At 44.4% G+C, this 17,465-nt stretch overlaps 1 protein-coding gene across 2 annotated transcripts in view; it reads right to left on the reverse strand.

The window, feature by feature from the left end:
* HSF2BP (heat shock transcription factor 2 binding protein) overlaps positions 1-17,465 on the reverse strand; it is an 83,242-nt gene that overhangs the window by 20,056 nt on the left and 45,721 nt on the right. For both annotated transcript variants that reach the window (XM_055414837.2, XM_055414827.2), the window contains exon 8: positions 11,773-11,876. In XM_055414837.2, the coding sequence (XP_055270812.1) occupies positions 11,773-11,876 (104 nt within the window). The remainder of the gene's footprint in view (positions 1-11,772; positions 11,877-17,465) is intronic.

Genomic DNA, 17,465 nt, shown 5'->3' on the forward strand with positions numbered 1-17,465 from the left:
TCATGAGCTCATGCGTCCACTTCCAAACCAGTGACTGCGGGCCATGCACCGAGTGGACTAAGCCCTGAATCCAAAACCAATCACTGACGCAAGGCCAGGGCCGCCGTGACTGCCTCAGACCACCAGTCCCAACTCTGTCCTACACAGTACAGTCACCCGGAAGGTGTGAAACCTCAGCACCTGGGCCCACTCCCAACCAGTTACATCACAGCTTCCACAGATAGGGCCCCAAAGCTGACTATCAGCAACAGGTAGGGTGCAATGAAATTAAAAGATGTTTGCTCCTTGGAAGAACAGCTATGACCAAACAACAGCATATTAAAAAGCAGAGACATTAACTCTGCCAACAAAGGTCCATCGAGTCAAAGCTGTGGTTTTTCCAGGAATCGTGTATGGATGTGTGTCTGTGTTCTCTTTAGTTAGTAGTTCAGTCGCTCAGTCGTGTCCGACTCTTTGAGACCCCACAGACTGAAGCACGCCAGGTCTCTCCGTCCATCACCAACTCCCAGAGCTTGCTCAGATTCACGTCCATCAAGTCAGTGATGTCATCCAACCATCTCATCCTTTGTCGTCCCCTTCTCCTCCTGCCTTCAATCTTTCCTAGCATCAGGGTCTCTTCCAAGGAGTCAGTTATTTGCATCAGGTGGCCAAAGTAAGAGTTTCAGCTTCAGTATCAGTCCTTCCAATGAATATTAAGGACTGATTTCCTTTAGGATTGACTGGTTGGATCTCCTTGCAGTCCAAGGACTCTCGAGAGTCTTCTCCAACACCACAGTTCAAAAGCATCAATTCTTCAGTGCTTAGCTTTCTTTATAATCCAACTCTCACATCCATACATGACCACTGGAAAAACCACAGCTTTGACTAGATGGACCTTTGTTGACAAAGTAATGTCTCTGCTTTTTAATATGCTGTCTAGGTTGGTCATAGCTATTCATCCAGGAGCAAGAGTCTTTTAATTTCATGGCTGCAGTCACTATTGGCAGTGATTTTGGAGCCCAAGAAAATAAAGTCTGTCACTGTTTCCATTGTTTCCCCATCTATTTGCCATGAAGTGATGGGACCAGATGACATGATCGTAGTTTTCTGAATGTTGAGTTTTAAGCCAACTTTTCACTCTCCTCTTTCACTTTCATCAAGAGGCTCTTTAGTTCTTCTTAGTTTTCTGCCATGAGGTTATTGATATTTCTCCTGGCAATCTTGATTCCAGCTTGTGCTTCATCCAGCCTGGCATTTCACGTGATATATTTTACATATAAGTTAAATAAGGAAGGTGATAATATACAACCTGATGTACTCCTTTCCCGATTTGGAACCAGTCTGTTGTTCCATGTCCAGTTCTGTTACTTCTTGACCTCCATACATATTTCTCAGGAGGCAGGTAAAGTGGTCTGGTATTCCCGTTTCTTGAAGAATTTTCCAGTTTGCTGTGATCCACACAAAGGCTTTGGCGTAGTCAATAAAGCAAAAGTAGATGTTTTTCTGGAATTCTCTTGCTTTTTCTATGATCCAACGGATGTTGGCAATTTGATCTCTGGTTTCTCTGCCTTTTCTAAATTCAGCTTGAACATCTGGAGTTCTTTTCTTCCCCACAAAAGCCCCTGCTGGAGTTTAGGATCTCTTTCCCAATGTCATTTGGTCCACAGAAGGGACACGACTTAGGGTGCTGCGTAAGTCATGCACAGTGTCCAGAACGCACAGACAAGACCAGATACATCACAAGAGAAAGGCAGGTGGCTCCTAAACCCAGCGGCCGCGGCTCAGGAACTGAGTCACCTCAGTATTGTGTGGAGCACAGTCGCACGTCCTATAAAACAGGGGTGACAATCTTCAAGGGCTGTGATCTGACCTAACTGGATGCCATGACTCTGAAGAATCCTGTATCTCTCACGGAACAGAAGCAGAACTCTAAGGGTGCCTTCCCAGGCTAACCAGTTGAGGAGCCGTGCTTTCCAAGCTGTCCCTGAGTTGAAGTCATGGTGGCTCCTGGTACTCAGGCCTTTCCCCCAGCCCCAAGAACCAGCTCTGCTACATGACAGTCTCCACCCCAGGCCTCTGCTTCATCATTCCGCGAACAACGACTCCCACACCCATGCCTCTGGCCCATTACGTGAACCCCAAGTTTCTTATCTCCAATGACCCCTTGAATAGGTTCCTTCAGACTGTACTTTTACTGTTACTTCAAATGAGATCGGGCACGTTCAGGGTGGTATGGCCGTAGACTTACTGTTACTTCAAACTGAGCATACCCCACACCAAACTCATATTCATTTATATATATAAAATTTTATTTATTTATTTTTGGCTATGCTGGTTTTTGTTGCTGCACAGGTTTTCTCTAATTTCGGCAAACAGAGGGCTATTCTCTAGTTGCGCTGTGCAGGCTTCTCACTGAAGTGGCTTCTCTTGTTGCACTGCATGGGCTCTAGGGCATACAGGCTTCAGTAGTTGCAGCTCCTGGACTCTTAGAGCACAGGCTCAATAACTGCAGTGCATGAGATTAGTTGCTTCGTGGCATGTGGGATCTACCCAGATCAGGGATCGAATCCATGTCTCCTGCATTGGCAGGTGGATTCTTTACCACTGAGCCACCAGGAAAGTCCCCAAAACTAATCTTTCTATATCAACTATCTCCCCTTTGTAAATTGTGACCATGAATTAATTATACTTTCACTTTGATCACAGACTATAGTAATTTTCAACTGTTCTCAGCTTGTTGGATTTGACCCAGGTAAGCCAAATGTTTTCTGACATCCTTCAAGATATAAAGTAGTCATCTGACCACTCAATTTCATCAACAACTGAAAATCAAACATTTAAACTATGTTTCCTATTAAAATCATTGTGTAAGGTCTGATTAATCAAAGTGAACAGACTCCCTGACCTCCTGTGGAAAGGTTGACTTATTTGTCCTATTGGACCTTCTGAAAGCCAAGTGTCAAGTCAATAATGTTTGAGAGATTTTTATTGCTTTTTTTTAAAAAAAAGATAAATACTACATCCACTGCACTAACAGTTTAAACACTGTGTTAATGCAAAGCATTAGGAGAAATACTTAACCAATATAATAAAACATTTATATAGAAAATCTTTGAAAATAAAGATCTTAAATATTTTGCTTCTTGATCACATGTTATCATCACAGTTCATGTAATAAAGATGTAGACTTACTAGAATCATGACTCTTGCAAGGCCATCTACTAGGCTGATAGGAATGTTGAAAACATGTAATTAACTTTCACCAGGACCCAAACCTCTCAGCCTTTCTCTGTGCATATAACCTAAATATATATCCCCAAATGCCAAGTATTCTCTGTGATATAACCAAATTACAGACAGAGCTTGGCATCTTTGTGAGATGATGGACTGCTGCACACTAGCTGAAGGGCTTCCTTCATTGGCTGGAGATGTATCTTTGAGCATGTCCTGTGGATTACAGGTGCCTGGGGTTATCAGTGAGCCAAACAGGATTGCTGCCCTCTTGGAGCTCTCATTCCCATGTGGCAGACAGTCAACAACAAGCGGACCAACCAGGGGACTACACAGAATATCAGAAGGTGGCTGGTGCCTCAGAAAAGGAGAACATGAAATCTGTGAGGAGATAGGCAGAAGGAAGGTGCATTGGCTCTCATTGAAGGGAAAACGATGCTTAAACTAACTCCAGAAAAACAAGAGACGCTCCTCACAGCAGACGTTGGAATAACTCAAAATTTGAGAACAAGCTCAAGAGCCAAGCCTTAGGAAGGGCAGAGTGAAGCCAACTGCAAACTGTAGGACTCCTTTCTGCATCCCTGCGTCAGCACTCTGAGCTGGCTGCCACGACCAACAGCACAGACACACTGCTCCAGGCGGCCAGGCAGGTAGCCACAGGGCAGCCCTGGGTCACACCTGATAGTTTCAGGACCCAGACTGGGAAAAATACTCCTCTTCAGCAGCTCCAGCTAGAACACACCTAGAAGATGACTCTGGTCTGGTTCAGGCCGCATGCCCATCACTATAATCATCACCGAGGCACTGCTAGGCCCCACACTAACCAGAAATTGAAAGTAAAAGTCGCCCAGTCGGGTCCAACTCTTTGCAACCCCATGGACTATACAGTCCATGGAATTCTCCAGGCCAGAATACTGGAGTGGGTGGCCTTTCCCTTCTCCAGGGGATCTTCCCAACCCAGGGATTGAACCTAGGTCTCCCACATGGCAGGCGGATTCTTTACCAGCTGAGCCACAAGGGAAGTCCAAGAATACTGGAGTGGGTAGCCTATCCCTTCTCCAGCAGATCTTCCCAAGCCAGGAATTGAACCAGGGTCTCCTGCATTTCAGGGAGATTCTTTACCAACTGACACTAACCAGGGGTCCAGGTGAAAGGCCCACTCCAGGGAAGAAGGCAGGAAGACCATGCTGAGCAGATTCCAGCAACAGCCCCACAGAAACTCAGTCAAGGCTGGTGCTCCTAGCCAAAGCATGTCACAAACTTCACTGTACTATGGTCCAAGAAGATATCCGAGACGGCTCTGATCTCTGAAATTGAGATCTGCTTCAAAACCCAGAAAAGGATCACTTTCATAAACTTCCCACGTGTCTGAAACAAGCCAACAGCTGGAGTCTTCTATGCATTGGGGGCGGGGAAAGGGGCAGACTGATTGTGCTTTTCAAACCATTCACATCCTTAGCGGGTGTTTGTGCTTTTCCAGTTATCAAGCATGTAGTGGAGTGGGATAAAACGCCCCTGACTGTGGGTTTGTGAATCCCTTGTCATGAGTACCTCTGGGAGCCTCGCCAGGCTCCTCACTGACGGTGGGAATGGGCTCTGCTTCCTGTCCCCAGGCCCCAGGAGGACACAGGAACTAAAGGTCATCTGGATAGATGCACTCAGAGTTAGCTCGGGTCCCCAGTAGCCTCTCCACCATCAGCTTTCACTCTGCTTTTGTGCTCCGGGTATACTTACTATTTTTCTAGCTCAGAGGAGGAGTTTAAAATGTTTTTGTTTTGTTTTAACATCTCACCCGACATTTTGACTGTTTTCAGTGTGGAGAGTTGTCCAGGACCTATTCCATCATCCCCCTGCCTCCTAATCCATGGCCTGCAAGGATGGACTCTGGGGAGATCTGCGGGAGGTGACTGCTGAAGGCCTCTAAACAAAAGACAGTGGAGGCTCAAAACCACGTGGAAGTGGTGGACTGTGGTCAGACTATGGATGTATTCTGAAAGTAGGGCCATCAGGATTTCCTAACAGATGGCATGTGGGTGTCAGAGGAAAAGGAGACAAAAACCAGTCCATGTCTTTACAGGCTGGAGAAACTGGAAAGAGTCATCAACTAAAGCCAGGAAGGCCATGGTAGAGGTTGGTGGGGAAAGGCTGGGAACTTAGTTAGCTGAGTGTGAATGCACATTAGACATCCCCGTGGAGATGTCAAATAGACAGCTGGATAAGTGAGTCTGGCACTGGGGAGAGAGTCTGGACTAAAGATACAAACTGGGCAGAACTATCAATGTTTACTGTCACTTAGATAAACCAAATATGTGCAGGACCGGAGTCCTACATGCCTATTCAACACTGTCAGCAAGAGCAGAAAAAGCAGCACGAAAAGCTAAAGGCGAGGCCTTCACGCCAGTGCACATTAACTGATAGAGAACACACGCCCGTCAGCCCCACTCGCTCTGCCCCACCAGCGAAGTGCCAGAGTCCAGGCCAGCTCTGCGGCTTCAGAGGAATGTGAAGAATCTGCAGGAGGCCTGGGACAAAGCCGGCCGCACCGCGGAATAAAGGGAAGGAAAGTGCAACCCAGCAAAGGCTATAGGGGATGAGATTATTTAGTCAGGGTGATAAACAGCAACTGTCCCGTACAATTCTGTCCCCTGGGTCAGAGAAGTCCGGAAACTTGAAAGCAACTTGGTACCTTGGGTCAAACAAGCTGAAAGGAAGCGTGCTTTCACCATGGCATAAAAGATTTCGATTGTAAGTAAAAAGGGAAACACCTATTTAACACCCACCATATCAGGTGTTGGCCCTGCTACTGCTGTGTTTTAATACACACTGAGACCCTTGAGGTAGAAATCCCCATTTTGAGGATCAGAAAAGGAAGATCCTAAAAGGTAAATTCCCAGGTAGAAGAGCTGTCATTTCCCCAGGTTTAAGGAATCCCAAAATCCATGTTCCTTAAAACATATCAAATTTCCTAACATGAAAACTGATAAATGTAGGAACTAATTACTGGAAGAAGTAATTAAATCTTTTTCTTTTACAAATTAGGAGAGATTCTTATTTTCTAGTACAATATCATACAGCAGAGCTACCCAAAAGCAAAGGGGCAGAAAAAAACAGTTTTAAAATTCTTAGTCCTGAGCAGTTATGACAGTCCAGAGTTACGAAAACAACCACACCACCACGACCAACACTGAGAAGGACATACTGCTTCTCTGAGGATATTTCTGTTTTCTCATTCTGTAATAAATCATATATTCATCTTCCTAAAATATACACCAAATTCTGTAACAAATTTCAATTTTTAAGTTAAAGCCATTTTAAACATAATTCAGGGGACAAACATCCTGGGCTTGATAGACCTTGTTTTGAATCTGCCTGCGGTAACAAATAACTCTAAGGACATCAAGAAGATGACCTTTCAGAAGACCGATTAGGCTTGGGCTGTACTCACTGTGTCAAAAGAGCCATCACTGTCATCATGAACAAGGAAGCCTGCCGGTGGAGACAGGAGGCATTAAGGTGTCTTTGCCCCACCCCCACCGCATGGGACCCGCAGCTCAAACAGGAACAGACCATCCTGGTCAGAGAACACCACCTCTGGTGAGTATCTGGAGCTGACAGACACTGTTGGGTTATTGGCTACCTAGAGCAGCCTAAATGAAAACAAAACTCAGAAAGACTTTCACTTGGCCCTGGAACATTTCTGGAGCACCACAGGTAACAAAGACCTTCTTTTTATAGAGCAACTGGCAGAAGGTGCTGGAAGATCACTGGCTGCAAGCGAGCTTAAACAGAGAGGGTGTGCGGTTTCGGGACATCATCTCTAAGGCCAAGCCATGCCAGATCGGGAGACAAGGGAAGGTGACAGGTCACTTGGAACGAAGTGTCCATCTTCAAGGCACTTCCTGCAGGGCAGAGGTCAGCAGAGTGGCTGAGAGATGAGGCCTGGAGCTGAGCTGCCCAGACTCCCACCCAGGCATGACCCTGAGGAAGCCACTCCACCCCTGCACGCTTCACTCTCCCTACATACAAAACAAAAACTATCATATTTCTCCAATAAGAGTGCTCAGAGAACTAGATCTGTGAACACACGTAAAGCACTGAAGCAGTGACCGGCACTCAGACAGTATAAGGAACTCATCTAATTATTCTCTCCCTTTTCCCACCCCACCTCCAGCTGGGACCCTCTGCCTGCATGTGGCCCACACCAAGCAGCCTCGACAGTGACACCCCTTCCCCTCCAAGTCCAAGGCCAACCTCTGAGTCTATGGGTTCCTTGGTTCACATTCTCAAGAGAAAAAAAGCTGTTTGGTCAGGTTTCCAGCCCTCGTGGGCAGGAGTCATCCTGCACTGTAAACACGGCTCCTTCCCCCAGCCACCTCCTTCCAGCTCTGGAAGGTGTGGGCTTCACCTGACTGGCAAGTTTACGAGCCAGCACACTGCAGTCTACCAGACACTGGCAGGAGACACAGACACCAGTGTCCAAGACCAAGAACAGTGCTCCTCCACAGCAACAGCCACATCCAGGGGGCCGGCACGGTCCAGGGAGACCCAGCTCCGCAAGGCCAGCCACACACCATGGGCTGCGTGCTCAGGGAAGCCACATCCTTCACAGGGGGAGTAGCCCTGCCAGAGCTCTCCCCTAGAGGGAAGCATGACCCATCCCATATGACGTCAACAAGCCCACCCTTCCTTCTGTCCTCATGGTGCTCACGGCACACGCAGCCAGAAAAAAGGAGGTCAGCTCCTCTACTCTCCCAGAGATATCTAAATAGATGGATGTGTATATACTATTTCACTGATTGCAAGACTCGGTATTGCTAAAATGTCAAGTCTCCCCAAGGTGAACCGTCGATTCAACACAATCCTAACAAAAATACCAACAAGACTTTTCTTTTTTTAGAAAGTGACAAGCTGAGCCTCAAACTCATACGGAAATGCAAAGGACTTCAGAAACAGTCAAGACAACTTTGAGAAATAAGAAGAAAGTTGGAGGATTTAGATTACCTGACTTAGAGATTTCTTCTAAAGTATGGTATTGGCACCATGATACGAAAACGGGTCCACAAAACAGAGTAACAGAGCTCGATACTACACCCTCCCATAGAAGCCATCAGAGTCTCAGCAAAGGCCCAAACATAGCCTGCTGATCAGGGAAAAGTTTCCAGACAAACGGAGACGGATCAGCCAGGTGGTGGCTTCATGCAAAAAAGAACACACGCAACTTGGAGTCCTAGCTCTCAACACATATTAACTCAAATTTATCACAGACCTAAATGTGAAATGGAGAAATGCAAAAAGACAGAAGAAAACATTTTAAAAATCCATGTGGCCTTCAGTTAGGCAAATTTCTACACCAAGAGCATGATTCATAGAAGAAAAAGAACAGTAAGTTAAACATCACCTAAATCAATAACTTCTGTTCTTTAAAGATGTTATTAAGAGAATGAAAAGGCAAGCAACAGACTGGGAGAAATTATTTGCAAACTAGATGTGTGACAAAGAATTTGTATACAGAATACACAAAGAATCTCAATGTTCAATTGAAACAACCTGATTTTCTTTTAATGGGCAAAAAGTGTGAACAGACATTTAATCAGAGAATATATCAGGATGGGCAAATAAACATATGAAGAGATGCTCAACATCATTAGTCATAACATAAATGCAAATTAGTGATAACTAAGAGGAACTCAAAGGCCTTTTGATGAAAGTGAAAGAGGAGAGTGAAAAGGTTGGCTTGAAGCTCAACATTCAGAAAACGAAGATCATGGCATCTGGTCCCATCACTTCATGGGAAATAGATGGGGAAACAGTGGAAACAGTGTCAGACTTTATTTCTAGGGCTCCAAAATCACTTCGGGTGCTGATTGCAGCCATGAAACTAAAAGACGTTTGCTCCTTGGAAGGAAAGTTATGACCAGCCTAGATAGCATATTAAAAAGCAGAGACATTACTTTGCCAACCAAGGTCCGTCTAGTCAAGGCTATGGTTTTTCCCGTGGTCATGTATGGATGTGAGAGTTGGACTGTGAAGAAAGCTGATCGCCGAAGAATTGATGCTGGAGAAGACTCTTGAGAGTCCCTTGGACTGCAAGGAAATCCAACCAGTCCATTCTAAAAGAGATCAATCCTGGGTGTTCATTGGAAGGACTGATGCTAAAGCTGAAACTGCAATACTTTGGCCACCTCATGCGACGAGTTGACTCACTGGAAAAGAGTCTGATGCTAGGAGGGATTGGGGGTAGGAGGAGATGGGGACGGCAGAGAATGAGATGGCTGGATGGCATCACCGACTCGATGGACATGAGTTTGAGTGAACTCCGGGAGTTGGTGATGGACAGGGAGGTCTGGTGTGCTGTGACTCATGGGGTCGCAAAGAGTCAGACACGACTAAGCGATTGAACTGAACTGAACTGAAATACAAATTAGTAATAACATAAATGTAGTGATCGACAGTCATGAAATTAAAAGATGCTTGCTCCTTGGAAGAAAAGCTATGACCAACCTAGTCAGCATATTAAAAAGCAGAGACATTACTTTTTCGACAAAGGTCTGTAGCCAAAGCTATGGTTTTTCCAGTAGTCACACATGGATGTAGAGGTGAACCATAAAGAAGGCTGAGTGCTGAAGAATTGATGCTTTTAAAATATGGTGTTGGAGAAGACTCTTGAGAGTCCCTTGAACTTCAAAGAGATCAAACCATTCAATCCTAAAGAAAATCAGTCCTGAATATTCATTGGAAGGACTGACGCTGAAAGTGAAATTCCAATATTTTGGCCACCTGATGCTAAGAACTGACTCCTTGGAAAAAACCCTGATGCTGGAGAAGACTGAAGGCATGAGGAGAAGGGTACAACAGAGGATGATGGTTAGATGGCATCACTGACTCGATGGACATGAGTTGAGCAAGCTCTGGGAGTTGGTGATGGACAGGGAAGTCTGGCGTGCTGCAGTCCATGGGGTTGCAAAGAATCAGACTCAACTGAGTGACTGAGCTGAGACTGAGTGAGATCTGTCACCCACCACCCACCACTCCCCCCCCCCCCGCCGCCCTGAATATCTGCAATTAAGCAGAATGAGCACACGGAGCACTGACAAAGACACACAGCAAGTGCTGACCCTCTGCTGGGGCAGGGGAGGGGCAGGGGAGCACGCACAGAACAGCGCCACCGCTGTGCAGAGTGCGACAGCTCGGCTATTTCATCAAAAGGCACGTGCACCCACTACACAAGCCAGACACTGTATTCCTAGGTACTTACCCGGGAGAAATGAAAGCCTGTATCCACGCAAAGACATACAAGAGTGCTCACAGCAGCCTTACTTATAATAAGCCCAACCTGGAGACAAGTCACAGCTGAATAAAAAAAGCAACTGCAGTTTATCCACATAACAGAATACTTACTACTATTTAGCAATAAAAAGGAATCAATGACTAATACACAAAACATAGATCGATTTCTCAAAATAAGATGCTGAGTGACAAAGAGGCAAAAAAGAATGCAAAATGCATGGTTCCATTTATACAAACCTGGAGAAATGAAAACTGACCTGTAACACAGAGAGAAGGTGAGTGATTTTCTAGGAAGAGGGACGCGGGTGGGAGAGAGAGCTCCAAGGGGCGAGGGCACCTTTCAGGAGCGACAGCGATGCTCGTTATCTTAATTGCGATGACGCTTTCACCATGTATAACTTACATCAAAACTTACCAACTGTCTGCCTTAAACATGTATAGTTTATTGCATGTCAGTTATACCTCAAAAAGTGTTACCAAAAAATAAGCACTTACTACCAACTGAAGCTCAAAAATAGAGACTGATCTGAATTACAAAAAAAATAAGGAAGTTAACTATTTTGCACACTTGAATGAAATACGTTTCTACTAAAAACATATTAAAAATTATGATGAACAGATGGGGGCAAAATTGTAGGTTAAATTGGAGGTAAGGGAGAAGAGGAGAAAGAGTAAAGAAATTTTTTATTTCAAAGAAAATAAAAAACATTACATATACACATATACATTGAAATGTGTGCATGTATGTATGTATATATACATATATATTGATATGCATGTGTATATACATACATGTATATATAGACGTGTGTGTGTGTGTGTGTATACATGGAACTCCAGCGCTGCAGTCTCTCAGACTTCTTTTCCCCCCCACCACTGCTTAATGATGGGATTTCTCTATACCTGGTATTCAGAGCCACAGACAACACACATGTTGCTGTATCGTTCACAGAGAAAGGAACAGGTTACTGCCACTTACTAGCTGTTTTACTAGATAATTTTTCTCTGTGTCACAGAATCACAACTAAATTGAAAGCAATACTTCAGAAACAGAACTAGAAATAACTGAGCACACCAGGGAGTTTTCTGTAATCTATAATATTGTAAAGTAATTAGCCTCCAATAAAAAAATAAAAAATAAACTCTGTTTTTGAAAAAACTGGTAACATCTTGGGATAATCCACTCTCACTTCTAATACTTTACCACTCCCTCCAGCCACAGAGGAACAAGTACACCAGCTGCACGAGGAACCTACAGGGAGACCCCCTCCTTACCACTCAGAAGCCACCACAGCAAAGGGATGAATCCTGGGCTCTCACTAATGTACTTCAAGCCTTTCAGATTGATGCTCACGTTGTACAGGGACATCAGCATTAACCTGAAATGTAAAAGAGAATGGTGTTGAAATGCTGGCCCACCCACACAGTTTCATCCTAAATGTATCTCCTGGTTCACAGGATCCTAACACATTTAGGGGAGCCCTTACACTTGAGATATCCAATTCTACAATCTGGAAGACAGGCATAGTAAGCAGAAGGTGAAAGTGAGTCGCTCAGTCGTGTCCGACTCTTTGCGACCCCGTGGACTGCAGCCTACCAGGCTCCTCCCTCCATGGGACTCTTCAGGCAAGAGTACTGGAGTGGGGTGCCATTTCCTTCTCCAGGGGATCTTCCCGACCCAGGGATCGAACCCGGGTCTCCTGCATTCCAGGCTGACGCTTTAACCTCTGAGCCACCAGGGAAGCCCACAAGAAAGTAGAAGGTAGGGGAAATAATACTTGTCTCTGTGAGGCTTCATGAAAGTGGGAAATAATGGTGCCACGTAATACCACCTTTTATGAACTTACATAATCAAGAGACACAAATGAGGGCACAGGAAACCTCAAAGCCGTATTTACCTTTTATTAACCTTTTATTACCAAGCCTGCATTTACATACAGGCAACTCTCAATTCATAAGTATACTGTAATCTAAAGGTTCAATTCACTGTTTAAAATTTAATCTTATCTTTCATTCAATGAATATTACCCATGAAGTCTGGGTGGCTGGGTCAGGCCATTCAACCCTGTTTAATCTACCATATAGGGATGAAGAAAGCCACAATCCAACCATTGCTAATAACGACAATCCTACTGACCTGGAGTTAAACAGGGTTTTACAAGTGGTCTTGGGAACTAACCACAACTAGTAATACAGAGTCAAATAAAAACTGGAAAGCTACAGGACTGACTTCTGACAGTACTGCAGAACAGAGAGAACTCTAAAACTTCATATTGCAAAGTAACAGAATAGGCTATACAAATATTCTGCAAACTCTTAAAAATGAACGGGCTTGCAAGAAATGACAGGAAACCATCTCTTACCAGGAACTGAGTGAGAGCTCAAATTCAGAAAGGTAAGGCCTAAAGATGGCTGATTCCAGAGACATGGAGCGTCGGTGTCAGTGCCTTTGTGCACAGGGACAGAAAGAAGAGCCTCTGACCAACATGAGACAGGGCTTCAGAGCATACGCCCCTTCCTGAAGCCAGAAGAATGCGAACTGCCAAGTTTGGCATGAATGCATACTTTCTGTATGGCCTGAAAATCCACAAGTTGATAAGAAAGTAGACCTGGGACAGGAGCTATTCCAGTCTCTTAAAGCAAAGGGCTCTCAACTGGGTTGCCAAAGAATTCCCACAAACACAGTGCTAACAACTGTAAGTTCCTAATAAAAGTCACAAAACATGTGAACAATAAGTCCTTAAAGTAACAGTACAAAGAACCAATGACAGCCAGAATTTAAAAAAAAAAAAAAAACTCAGATACTACAATTGCCAAATAGAAAATAGCTGTGTTTAATAGGTTTAAATAATTCAAAAAGAAATTTAAAACGAGACCAAGGAGTTACTGGGTATTGTAAACAACTAAAGCAGCTCAAAAGAGAACCAAGCAGAACATAGAAGAAAGACAACTTTAATAATCAAACTGTAAAACTCAAGGGTAACTGACACCTGGGAAAGGAAAAATACTAAACAGAAAAGAAAGCTAAGGAAATGACAGCAAACAAAACGAAGCTGGGAAGGAGGAAGCCCAGAAAGGCAGGTTCCAGGACAAGGGCAGCACTAAGGCTCAAGTGGAGATTCTGCCCAGGCTGCGACCAGCTCTGAACCGCCCACTGCACAAGGCAGACAGTAAGGAGCCCGGTGGAGAATAAGAAGAAAACCACAGATGGAGGCACAGATCTGGCTGCTGACTGCCTAATGGGAGCCGGAGTTGAGAAGTCAGGTGGAGTTAACTGTGTAGCGAGGACAAACATCAGTTCTCTTTAGAAAAAGGAATCAGATTCCACAGCCTGCCTCCCGAAGTGTCTGGAGTGTGTCCAACTGAACATTTAACCCACAGACCAGCGGGCGAAGAGAGCGAGGCATGTGTTTTGGATGCAAATTTATGGGGTGCCAAAAAGCTTACTAATCAAAGTTTTAAAAATATATTGTAATGCAACTTTTTAAAGTCATAACTATTGCAAAAATTCCATAATAAGCAATATATCAAAATTTAAAATCAAGATGAGATCAGTGACAGTACTGTGCCAAGACCTAATGGAGCCTGAGGCAAAAGGAGAATCAGGGATTGCGATCGGCCCATTAAGAAGGGATTAATTACATAAATTATGGCATATGCATACATGCATGCCATGGAAATGTGTATTACAGTTTCCTGTTAAAATAGCTGGCTTTCCCACTCAACTTGGCTTGTCGAAAGCAAGCTTCATGGCTGATGGGTCTTTATAGATACACAGGCTGGTACAGTTCCTGGGACATGACAAGCACTTGGAAAGTTCCATATGGAAACTGAACAAGCTCCACGCGATCAAGAGCCTCAGCAGGGCAGCATGCAAGACAGTCTGTCCTCTCCTCCTTCAGACTAGCAATGCCCAGTTCTCAAATTACCATCTTCTGCCACCTCGCAGGCCACATGATGAGCCAAAATTACAAATCTTTGCAAGTTTTCCTGACAACTTTTACACACATCCAAAATCTATACACTGGTAACTCATTTAATGAGTTATTAAGGGATGTTCAAATAATGTATTCATGAGGAAGATTGATTCAACACAGTATTTAGAATTTTTTGAGCTCGCTAATCCAGAATCTCAAGAAAAGAAACGTTCAGGTCACCAGCACAGACAGCTGGAATTCCTCAGACTCCAGCATGTTTCCTTCATTGCTTGCTGGCTGCGGCAGCAGGCTGAGCCACTGCAATGGAGATCCCATGGCCCACTGGGCCTAAAACTTTTCTGTCTGGCCCTTTGGGGAAAGCTTACCAAGCCCTGCTTTAGAGCCTAAAAAGAAAACAAGCCAGTCTTTCTTCTCTAGATTTTAAAAGGCTAAGTTAGTATCTGGGTGGTAACTGAAGTGTGGGGCAAACCCCAGATAATACGTCCAGTTGAAATTCTTCCACTGATTGCATTTTTTTAAAGTGACAAAAACACAAACTGACAACTATCTCTAAAATTTCACACTTGGTCATCATCAGCTCCATCCCAAAGAAGCTAGAATGGAGCGAACGTAACCACCACAGCATCACCTAACCTCCTGCTATTGTCAGGCCACCTCACTGAAGACCAGAGACTGCTCCCAGGTCACAGCACCACTTAGTAAACAATAAGTGAACCACTCACCGGTTCTCATGTAAATGCTTTCTGTTCCAAGGTTTCTACTCCAACCAAAAGGACTACAAGTAATGTATCAAATTTCTAATCATCAGGTCAAAGAGACTTCCCATTGGATTCACTCCTCTGGCTGGTGTCGTTCAGTCGCTCACTCGTGTCTGACTCTTTGCGACCCCGTGGATAACCAGGCCTCCCTGTCCTTCACTATCTCCTGCAGTGTGCTCAAACTCACATCCACTGAGTCGATGATACCAACCAACCATCTCGTCCTCTGTCGCCCCTTCTCCTGCCCTCAGTCTTTCCCAGAATCAGGGTCTTTCCCAATGAGTCAGCTCTTTGCATCAGGTGGCCAAAGTATTAGAGCTTCAGTTTCAGTCCTTCCAATGAATATTCAGGGTTGATCTCCTTTAGGATTGACCAGTTTGATCTCCTTGCAGTCCAAGGGACTCTCAAGAGTCTTTTCCAACACCACAGTTCAAAAGCATCAGTTCTCTGGTGCTCAGCATTCTTTATGGTCCAACTCTCACATCCATACATGACTACTGGAAAAACTATAGCTTTGACTGTACAGACTTCTGTTAGCAAAGTGATGTCTCTGCTTTTTAATACACTGTCTAGGTTTATCACAGCTTTTCTTCCAAGGAGCAAGTGTCTTAATTTCATGGCTGCAGTCACCATCCACAGTGATTTTGGAGCCCCAGAAAATAAAGTCTGTCATTGTTTCCTGTTTCCCCATCTATTTACCACGAAGAGATGGGACTGGATGCCATGATCTTACTATTCTGGTACTTCAGTATTAAAAGCAAATGTACTTTCCCAAAGTACTGCAATACTGGGAGTCATTTTTCTTTCCAATGACAAAAAAAAAATAAGAAAATTCTGTTTTCTCCCATGAACCTAAGCAGAAGATAGGTTACAAATTTCCTTGTCTCTGAAGTCTCAAGAGATTGAGACACATCCTCCGTTGATATCGAAAGGACTGAAAGCAAGGCTAAGATAAAGGATGAGTAAACCTACATGCTACAAAATAACTCTTCTACAGTGAAAAGGCCCTCTCTCCATCTGAAGCAGCAGGCCTGCACCAGTAAGCTATACAGGCTCTCCCAGTAACAGGCCTGAGAGCCCTCCAGACAGTCTGCTGTCCAAGGCTGAGTCACCAGAAGTCAAGGTGATGCAACTGAACTACCTTATTCTTCACTGTAAAATGGTAACCTGTAACCTGGAAGCAACAAAGAACAAACACACCCAGGATTTCCAAACAAACCAGCCATAAAAACAAACCAGAAAGCATGACACATCAGTCATCCAAAACTGACTAAAATCTAAAGTGGCCAAATTAGCACCATCAAGTAATTCTAAGGATCAAAGAGCAATAAACTTCTTAGAAAAGGCTGCATATGTTATGTGAGAAAGAAGTAACTGGCACAGCAACGTGATCAGACACTTCAGACTGAACGACAGAAACTCGCAGTTGGAGGCCCATCAGTTTTTAAAGAGGAACACAGTGACTGATTAGTGACACGCTGGTTTGACCTGGTGCCCCGCTTCAGTCAGGTTGAGCCTAAAAATCCTGTTGTTCAGTAGCTCAGTCACGTCTGACTCTGTGACCCCACGGTCTGCAGCACGCTGGGCTTCCCTGTCCTTCCTCATCTCCCAGAGTTTGCTCAAACTCAGGTCCTTTGAGTCAATGATGCCATCCAACCATCTCTTCCTCTGTCGCCCCCTTCTCCTGCCCTCAATCTTTCTCAGCATCAGGGTCTTTTCCAATGAGTCAACTCTTCACATTAGGTGGCCAAAGTATTGGAGCTTCAGTTTCAGCATCAGTCCTTCCAGTGAATATTCAGTGTTGATTTTCTTTAGGTATTTTTTACTCAAGTACCTGCAGAGTACATCATGAGAAACGCTGGGGTAGAAGAAGCACAAGCTGGAATCAAGATTGCCCGGAGAAATATCAATAACCTCAGATATGCAGATGACACCACCCTTATGGCAGAAAGAGGAACTAAAGAGCCTCTTGATTAAAGTGAAAGAGGAGAGTGGAAAAGTTGGCCTAAAGCTCAACATTCAGAAAACTAAATAGATGGGGAAACAGTGGAAGATTTTATTTTTCTGGGTGCCAAAATCACTGCAGGTGGTGACTGCAGCCATGAAATTAAAAGACACTTACTCCTTGGAAGGAAAGTTATGACCAACCTAGATAGCATATTAAAAAGCAGAGACATTACTTTGCCAACCAAGGTCTGTCTAGTCAAGACTATGGTTTTTCCAGTGGTCATGTATGGATGTGAGAGCTGGACTGTGAAGAAAGCTGAGCACC

The sequence above is a fragment of the Moschus berezovskii genome, chromosome 1 (genome assembly GCF_049115385.1).
Source record: "Moschus berezovskii isolate FMDL1 chromosome 1, NW_MosBer_1.0, whole genome shotgun sequence".
Taxonomy (NCBI): domain Eukaryota; kingdom Metazoa; phylum Chordata; class Mammalia; order Artiodactyla; family Moschidae; genus Moschus; species Moschus berezovskii.